The 9,244-nt window shown below is 34.9% G+C and overlaps 1 protein-coding gene across 1 annotated transcript; it reads right to left on the bottom strand.

The window, feature by feature from the left end:
• Positions 1-3,299: 3,299 nt before the first annotated feature.
• Positions 3,300-7,788, bottom strand: LOC141653702 (ATP synthase subunit epsilon, mitochondrial). Its single transcript, XM_074461542.1, has 2 exons — positions 7,475-7,788; positions 3,300-3,703 (listed from the first exon to the last, which is right to left on the bottom strand). The coding sequence occupies exons 1-2, from the start codon at positions 7,656-7,658 to the stop codon at positions 3,681-3,683; spliced, it is 207 nt and encodes a 68-aa protein (XP_074317643.1). The 5' UTR covers positions 7,659-7,788; the 3' UTR covers positions 3,300-3,680.
• Positions 7,789-9,244: the final 1,456 nt, after the last annotated feature.

Raw genomic sequence — 9,244 nt, 5'->3', positions numbered from 1 at the left:
TATTTGATTATCATACCTCGGGCAACCGAGATGGTGATGTCTTCATACCTGAGTGGTCCTGGTAAGGCACTCGGAGTATGGGGGTGTTACAGGTACCTAAACAACTTAATTGCTTCAATATTTTGGTTAATTTTTTTTTTTCCGCATTGTTAAATCTATTCTTAGTTGATTTACGTCACGTATTTACTTAATCGTAGTAAACACTGCGGTTTTGTTTTGCGTAAATATGAAATTGTAAAACCCATAAACCAAGCCCTGAGATCCAAGGTTCAGCCGTGGACCAAACCTTGAGTCTCAACGTTTGACCCTGGTTGAACCTTGAGATTTAACGCTTGACCATGGTTGAACCTTGAGGTTCAACGTTTGACCCTGGTTGAACCTTGAGATTCAACGTTTGGCCCATGGTCGAACGTTGAGTCTCGTGATTTAGCCATGGACGAACGTTGAGTCTCGTGGTTTGGCCATGGATAGATTGTTGAGTCTCAACTTTCAGTCCGTGGTTGGATAATAAACTCGTTTTCTTTTGTTTTACTTCCGTTTAACGTAATTTATTTAGGTTATGTATCGTTTGTATTGTCTAAATATTGTCCAAATTGCATGAAACAGGTTTCGTGGGAGAGCTTTGGCGTGGTGGCGGCGGCAACGTGGGAGTGGTGGCGGCAGCGTGGTAGTGGCGGCGGCGTGGGATGGTGGTGGAAGGTTTGGGTGTTGAGTATTTTAGGTTTTTTCAATTAGAGAGGAAATGGAAGTGTTAGTGAGATGTGAGGGGCGTTATCGGTCTTTTGCAATGAAAACGTCGACGATAGTTATATTAGTAAAACGTCATCGATGTTTACAAACCCGGTTAAACAACCACCCTTTTGGTGCCGTCTCCCCACCGACGGCGGAAGACTTTGTAGGCAACAGTTTCAAGCAACCAATCAACAACTCTGTCACCGCCAACAACACACGACAACCACCATCCTCGCAGCATTGGCCGGCCTCGCCAATATACGCACGAAACGCCGCCACGAGTTTTTCTTCCTGAATCTATTACCTTTTTTTTCTCTTCTTCTTCTTCTTCTTCTTCTTCTTCTTCTTCTTCTTCTTCTTCTTATTCTTCTTAATTCCTACCAATAGTCACTAAATTACATTAATTCTCCAATACAAAAACCTAACTAAACCTCTTCATCAACCTTCAATCAAAATCAACCAACCATAAACCTTAATTTCAATTCACCAATCCAATTCATCCTCAATTGTGGGACGACGATGGGAGGAAGGGCGGTGCAAGGATGGTCAAATTCAAGCACAAATCTCCATTCTTTATTTATTGAGAACATTTCAAGTGAAATCTGAAGATGAAAATTGAATATTCAATATGCATCAAACTCACATAAACTTGAAAATTAAAGCCTTGAATTACTAAATGATGGTCAAATTTGACTTATTCATCCACTTGAATCAACCTTTGTTTTTCCTTTCATCCTATTTTCCCAGAATAAAAGGAGAGAGAGTGAGTGAGGTATGTATTTTGGTTAATGTTTTAGAGATTAAGAAAGAAGAAGAAGATTGTTGGTGTTTATTGGTTAGGAATGGAAGGCGGTGTCGTGGTGATGCAAAAATGGTGGGATATGATGATGGTGATGCGGTGGAGTGTGGAGGTTTATTGGTGACCGGTGGTGAAGGAGGAGATAAGGGTCGGTTAAACTAGTAGTACATGAGGAAGGGGAAAAGTGGTGTTAATTTAAGGAGATTTTTTTTTTTTTTTTTAAGTCTGGCTTGTCGAACATGGTAGAGGTGAAGGGGTAACCTGTTTAAGAGGTTGCCCTTTCAAAGTATCAAAATAAGTTAAATGATAAGAAAGATTAGATTAATATGGGATAATTAATAAGTTGGATTAAATGGGAAAGAGGAGGTTTAGGTTGAGTTATTGTCATTAAATAACACCCTTGTTTCTTTACTAAGGTAGATGCATTTTGCAGGGAAAACTAAGAGAATTTTAGTAGTAAAAAATAAAAGGGGATGGGTCCAAGAGCCATGCGAACGATTTTGATGCTGACGAAATTTGAACCAAGATTATGAGTATCACCTCTCATGAATTTATCGACTAAGTTAGTTGACATTTGCGAATTCTAGTTTCATTTGCTTTATATTATAGTTAATACTCTGTAATTTCGAATGAGGTATAATATTGTTAATTTCGTATGGGGTTGTAATATTGTTCTTATGTTTCATCTGGTTTTGAAAAAATTGTTCGAATGATAGTTGGAATCGTCAACACGGTGTTTTCAGAGACTCGGTATGCTGAATAGGGTTAAATAATCGTTAAAGTCGATTTGGAAGACAATTTAACATAAATACAGCATTAGCCATGACTAAAGTTGGGTATTGTAAATTAGTATCGACTCTCGTATCTTAAAACGATTGAACCTGCGCGATAAACATTGAAGCAAATATTTGGAATGGGTTTATGAGCTAATACGCCACCAATGCCTTAAAAAAGGAATCCACTGCCGTGAGTCCCAGATCCAAATTATCTCCATTTCCTAAAAAGCTATGGAGTTTGTTTCCTTTGGCCAAGCAAGAAATAACCCCATACTTCAAGAAAAATTCTTGTGTCCTCCGAGAGCACCGTCCTCCTTACACCTAAAGGCAATCACCAAATGGAATTATTATAGTGGCTTAGGTGTAAGGAGTACCGTCCTTCCGGAGGATATAAGAATTTTTCATACTTCAAACAGAAGGTCTTGCTTGTTTTTTTTTTTTTGGTCTAAACCATCCGGTAATCCGAACCACATTGGGCCGACTAATCCGGATTTCGGGGCGTGTCCAAGGATTACGGTATTTAAACCCCTCCCAATCGCATTGTGGGGATCGATCCATGACACTCCTCCTACCAAGTCAGCCTTTCTACAATCTTCTGCTAACCAACCAACAATTGGTAGAAGGTCTGTAACCGTCGCAAGTTGCATCTTACTAAAAACTTGCTTGTATTTTGATAACATGGGGTTTTACAAAATCTCAAGTGGACTATTTTCAGCTTTTGCATGATGCACAAGTTCATTAATGGTTAAAATTTTCAACCAAAAAATTCATGCTGTTTAACATGTACTTCATTGTGAGCTCTTGACTACGTTTTTCAGTTGCTTGTGTAATAGGTGTAGAGGTGAGGGCCAATCGTAACAATACTTGATCGAGGACGATGAAGTTCGAGTGATTCTACTTGAGTGAAGTTTTGCAAGGTACGAGATAGAAAGATACAGCAACACTCTTTAGTAAAGCAAAGCGACTCCTCAATTTGTGAAGTAACAGTCAGATCACACAACTTTCAAAACATTTTTATCATGACTTGGCCAGAAACGTGCCTTTTTTAACACTTTTGAAACAAGGAGCTGCCTTGCCATAGTTCGGAACTTTACAGGGCTATGTCGCCGCAGTGCGCTGCGTAGACACCAACAAAATTTCAAATAACAAACTTACACAATCATTGCAGTTTCCATTCGTAAAAACGGACAGCTGAGTAAAATTTAACTCAAAGTTCAAACTTTCAAAACAGTTAAAGAGGCCAATGTCAATTTGTGAAAATTGTTGGGAAGTTTACATTATTACCACGGTATTCAAAGCTTTAATACCTTGCCATACCATACAAAATACCACGAGGACTTAATTATGGCATCACTTCCAAAAGGCATCATCTCTCATTCTTGGTCAGACCGGAGTGCTGTGCAAAAGAAAAATGCAATTAGCTACCCATGGTAATACCTGTTAGTATGACAAAAGCAACTCCACATTCTAGCTAATAGTACGGTCTCAAAACAATGGTTCGAGAAAGACAGATACAGCAGTGTAAAAGGTCAGATAAACTAGACCAACTAAACGTTGCACGGAAAAAAATATTCATTCTAAGCAAAAATCTGCGGCTAAGCAAAATCAATACTTGATGATCAGGTCCTTCAAAATGCAAAGTTGCAACTGCCATTAAACTCAAATAAACATCAATAACATTCGTAATCAGATATTGTCAATACTCAGTAATTTATACAAGAGGGTTATAGCGGAATCTTTCCTCATACGAACGAGATTAAAATCCTTCCAGCATTGAAAAGATTCGGAGGTAAAACTATCTTCTTCCATTCCCCCTTCTCTCCTTTTCCCTCCCCTCCCTTTCCCACCCTGTCCCCACTTCTATATCCGAGCAAAGGGTTAAGAAAGAGTGAGGGAGACAAAGTAACTTATTTAGTAACATAAAAGATGTTAATGAAACTGGGTTGCAAAATATGTGCATCCGCATTCACGAAATGTAAGAGAATCCATGATTTTGGGTGTAGGTAGTCAAAGTTTTGGAAACTTTTTAAGTATATAATAATCCTAGAACTCTAGAAGTCCAAAACTCCAACTTGAAACTCCAATGATTTATCACTTGTAACCACCATTAAAAATCAAAGAATTTGGCGATGCTCAAAGTAGCTATAAAAAAGGTAACAAAAGCTCTGGATATCGAACACTCCCCCAATGATCTTTTTACTTTCATTTTTTTTTTGATAAGGTAAGAAAACTAGATTGATCGAAATCAACCTATAACACCCTTTCGGATGAGAAATGTGCAAGAAAATCAATGATTTTCAAACCACCAGGTGAAACATAATAAAAGGACAAAGGAGAAACTCTCAATCAACAATAAGAAAGTCACTACAAAGATCCCAACAAAGGATTAAAGAATGATATAATAAATAAACTTGAGAAATAGCCTTCCAAAAAAAATGCAAATAATTCTAAAGGGATAACAAAGAGACCCCAAACTATAATGAAGAAAACTTCAGATTTAGTAGAAATAATTTTCAGATTTCAGTAGAAATACAAAAATATTAAAAGCTCCAACCACATTTGTAGCATCACATCACAATTGAAATATTGCTCTTAAATCCCTGATTTAATCCTTCTTTAACTAAGATATAAGACTATGATGAACTCTCCTAGGCTAAAATGGAGAGTAAATCAAAGTCTAATCTTTAAAAAGAAGAAAACCAAGAAAGAAAACTGAAAATTTTCAATTAAACGGACATAAAAAAGACTAGCAATCTTGACAACCATGTAGATGGAATAAGATGGTTATGAAGAAAGGGACTAAAGAGGAGAGAAGAAAGGTTGCGAAGGAGACCAAATTTTTTTTCCAGATCTTATTTTTCTAAGAATTTGAGAGTTTTAGTATTTGACGTTATTTGAAATATTTAATGTTTTTTATTTAATTTTTAAAAATTTATTTGTTATTTTCGGATTTATTACACCTTTTTATCAACAACTTTCTTATATATTAATACTTGGTTCACTTTTAAGGTATTCCGGACCCTTAAGTTTTACTTCGGTTTCAAAATCGTTATAATCTTTATTCGCAATTTAAATTCTAAGTTTTTATAAAAGAAATTCAAATTTCGATTTTAAAACTTATAAATTTACTTGGCTTTTGTATTATGTTTCACTCCTCTTTTGTTTTTCACTTTTTCTTTTCTATTTTTTCGCATTTTGAGGTGTGCATTCACCCAGGGACGATTCTAAAGGATGATTCATGTCAGCCGACCCCAAATCATTTTGGGATTAAGGCTCTGATGTTGTTGTTGAGAGAGTTTTCTCTCTCAAGATTCTCTCACTTCTTTTGTTTGCTTTTGTGAATGAATATTTAGGGTCACACTTTAGCTAGCGGTTTAGAATGTCCATACAAATAATTCACTACACAACCATTCTAGTTTGCTAATGAGCTAATACTTTTACTTTCGTTTTTATTTGGTCAACTATGCTATTCTTACTTTCCTTTTTGGATACTACTATATCTTCAGACTGTTCTCTGAAGTTTGTCACTTCTCTCTACTCTTCATTATTCTATTGTATTGTATACATAGGTTTCTAAGTAAAACAAAGGTAGGGAAATCATAGTGATAGTCAGACAGATGGAGTATAAGACATCATGTAACAAAACAGAAGAAACTGATTTCTAAGAACTCCAACCGTTGTATATATTCAATTATTCATACATAATATAGACTATACAAGGAAAGTTAACATAAACCGTGTTTGGAGGGATGAATTTGTAGTGAAAGGGAGGAGAGGAAAACGAAAGGGGGCGAAATCCCTTATTTGGTTGTTAACAAGATCAGTCAGATTAAAATGAAGGAGATGAAAAGTAAAGCATCCATTTTCTCCCGTATAAGTCTAATTAAAATTCATCCTACAGAGGAATAATTTGGCTAAGTCTACCTCCCTTCCCCTTCTCTCCTAATGGTATCAAAACAAATCTGTAACGGACCCAATTTTCAACATATAGTGAGAAACCACGAAACAAACAATTAGCAATTGCAATGACCTCCTCAAATTAGCCAAATCATAAATAACAGGCTTGTCATCCACATACAGTACCACTTTTTTCAACAAAAAAACTTTTTAACGAATTAGGTTCCTCTCCGTTTCTTTGGAGGAAATAGAGGGTCCACAGAAAAATAGGCAATGGAGGGAGTATAATTTCCTAAGATTAAATCTCGGAGACTGATCAGGTAATGGAGAGGATAGTTGTATACTGACTTGTTTTATACAAATAGCACAATCAGCAAACAGCAAATTATCAATCCAAAATTCAAATACAACAACCACAATCAAGTTAAAGAACACTATAATTTCAAAAACTACTCCCTCCGTCTGAATAATTGGGTCACCGTTTTTATAATTTAATCAAAGGTAAACAAACGACAGGGACAGTGGTAGTATTCAATATGAACCGTAGTTCCCATTACAAAATGAAATCAACCCACCTACAAGATTAACCAGTTAATAGATCCTACAACCAGTTGTACCCAGTTGTATGCTCTAGAACCCGAGCTATATAATAAAGTTTTCAAGTTTTGTTTTAAAGAAGTCGAGCTATACCATAAAATTTCTGAACTCACTCACTTAAACATAAAAAAAAATTAACTTTAAGAAAGCTCAAAAAAATTACACATAAGCTCGATAAGATATAACTTGGTTGTATGATGCTATTGTACCACTAGAGGTATAATGATATTTGTGAAGATTAACAGGGTCACAATTTTTCTAGCAATGCCAAACAATCAAACAATACCGGACTAGTTAGACTCTTAAGAAACTAGTTTCACATTAACTAATGTACTCTCTCCGTCCCATTCATTTGTTTATTTAAATACCGCTCACATTGGTAAACAAATGATTGGCACGTAGGGAGTAAGACATAACTTATGTGGGAGACTTCACAATAACTTATCGTGAGACCGTCTCGTACAAGAATTGGTGATATGTGAGTATGCGACTATCCAAACACCAAACACACACAAATTTCACAACTTTCTACATCAATCGACTACCCAGAAAAACCCAGATCTCAAAAAATGCGGATCAAATGGGGAAAAAAAACGATTGATAAGATCAAACCCAATAAAATTCAACATTTACCAAAAGAAATTTAAGGAAAAAAAAAAGGAAGAAAACATACTGGGTTTCTGGGGTTTGCCCTGATCCCATTTAGAAAGAGAATAGTAGACTTTTTCACGAGCAAGGGCTTCAGATTTGAAGGGTTCCTTAAGGCAATTACGAACGAGATTAGCGCAGATGTTAGAGTAACTAATGTATGTCATCCCTGCGGTTCTCCAGAATGGTGCTGCTGCTCCACTGCTCATTTTCTATCTTCTTTGTTTTTTTTTCCTCTGGAATTTCTGGGATTGAGATTCAATTAAATGAAGACCTAGGAATGTTGAATACTTCTTGTTGATTGTGAAAGAGGGTTGTAGACTTTTTTTTAGCTTCTCTTTTGGGTTAGATGCTAATTTCGAAAAGGCTACCCATACGGCCATACACATTTGTTATAGTTAGCTATGTTAGATTAATTTAGGGTTAGGTTAGTCATTTTGCATATATAGTTAATTAATTTAAGGTTAGTTTTATTTCATTATTTGATTTATTTTGTTTCCATTAAATTTAGTCAATTACTTAAAAATAGAATTATTTATTATTCAATTAAATCAATTTTGAATTTTTGACAAAATCTAATTATCATATTCAATTACATCTGACTAACTTTTGCATCAAATTAACGAAACCCGAATTTTAAATAAGTTCGAGTAAATTAAGGTTCATCCAAAAATTGAATTAGGGATCATAATAATGAATTTCGTCAAACATTTTCCCCCCTAATTTAGTTCTTAATAAAATTGATGATCCTTTATACAAATAATAAAATTGTAAAGCGCATGGCGACACGCTTGCCGATTCGCAACATCAACAGGTAGCATAAGTATCGAAATAACAGCAACAGAAAGCCCAAAAACGACGACGAATTTGGGGAAATACGCTTGATTAACATCATCAGGATGTTGATAATTGATTAGTAAGTATGCCTTGAAAACGAATACTAATACGACGACGATAATTGCTACGATTAGTAATGCGAGATTGAAATCCCCCATTAATTTGGAAAATTAGGGTTTGGGATTTTGTTGATTTGGGGAAAAATTATGGAAGTCGTGTTAATGTGTTTGTTAGATCTTAGTTTAAGGAGAGAAAAGAGGAGGGAGACGGTGTTGTGTTTTTTTTTTTTTGAGTGAAATGACGGTTTTGTCCTTGTGGGGAAGGGGATCATAATAATGAATTTTGATTATTTGTAGAAGGATTCATCAATTTTATTAATAGAATTCGATTAGGAATTGATTGTTCGAATAAAATTAGGGTTCAAATAATTACGTTTTTTTCGAAAAATAAATCAATTATAAAAAAATAATAATTACTAAATCAGAAAAACAAAGTAATTCCTAAATTCCTTTAATCAATTTCTAAAATCGTTGAATCTAAATTGGGAATTTAGAAAAATAAATGAAATATAAAAAAAACTAACCATAAAAAAAAACCAACCATTTAAAAAAAGTTATCCATAAAAAAAAACTAACCATAAATTAGTTAACTACATTTGCAAAATGACTAACCTAACCCTACATTAATCTAACCGAACTAACTATGGTTTGCCACGTGTCAAGTAGTTATTGGTTTGTATATAAAAATTTTGTACACATGTGTATGTGTATCATCTTCCTGCTAATTTTTGGGTTGGTGATAATTATACACTAGTAGTACTAGTGTAGAACCCGCGCAAATGTGTGGTTTTTTAGATAATAATATACAAAGACGTTAAATATTATAGCTTGGTAAGTGGTATAACTGTATAAGAGAGAAAATTTGATAGTTTTCACACCAAATAAGATTGATATTTAAC

This window comes from Silene latifolia, chromosome 4 (assembly GCF_048544455.1).
Source record: "Silene latifolia isolate original U9 population chromosome 4, ASM4854445v1, whole genome shotgun sequence".
Lineage (NCBI taxonomy): Eukaryota > Viridiplantae > Streptophyta > Magnoliopsida > Caryophyllales > Caryophyllaceae > Silene > Silene latifolia.
The sequence above is the reverse complement of the archived record's forward strand: the minus strand, read 5'-3'. Positions and strand labels throughout refer to the sequence as shown.

Excerpts from the sequence above, each read along its gene's own strand:
- LOC141653702 (XM_074461542.1), bottom strand. The coding sequence starts at position 7,658 with ATGAGCAGTGGAGCAGCAGCACCATTCTGGAGAACCGCAGGGATGACA. Across the intron at positions 3,704-7,474 it reads GGGCAAACCCCAGAAACCCA|CACTCCGGTCTGACCAAGAA; the intron begins GTATGTTTTCTT and ends TCTTTTGCACAG.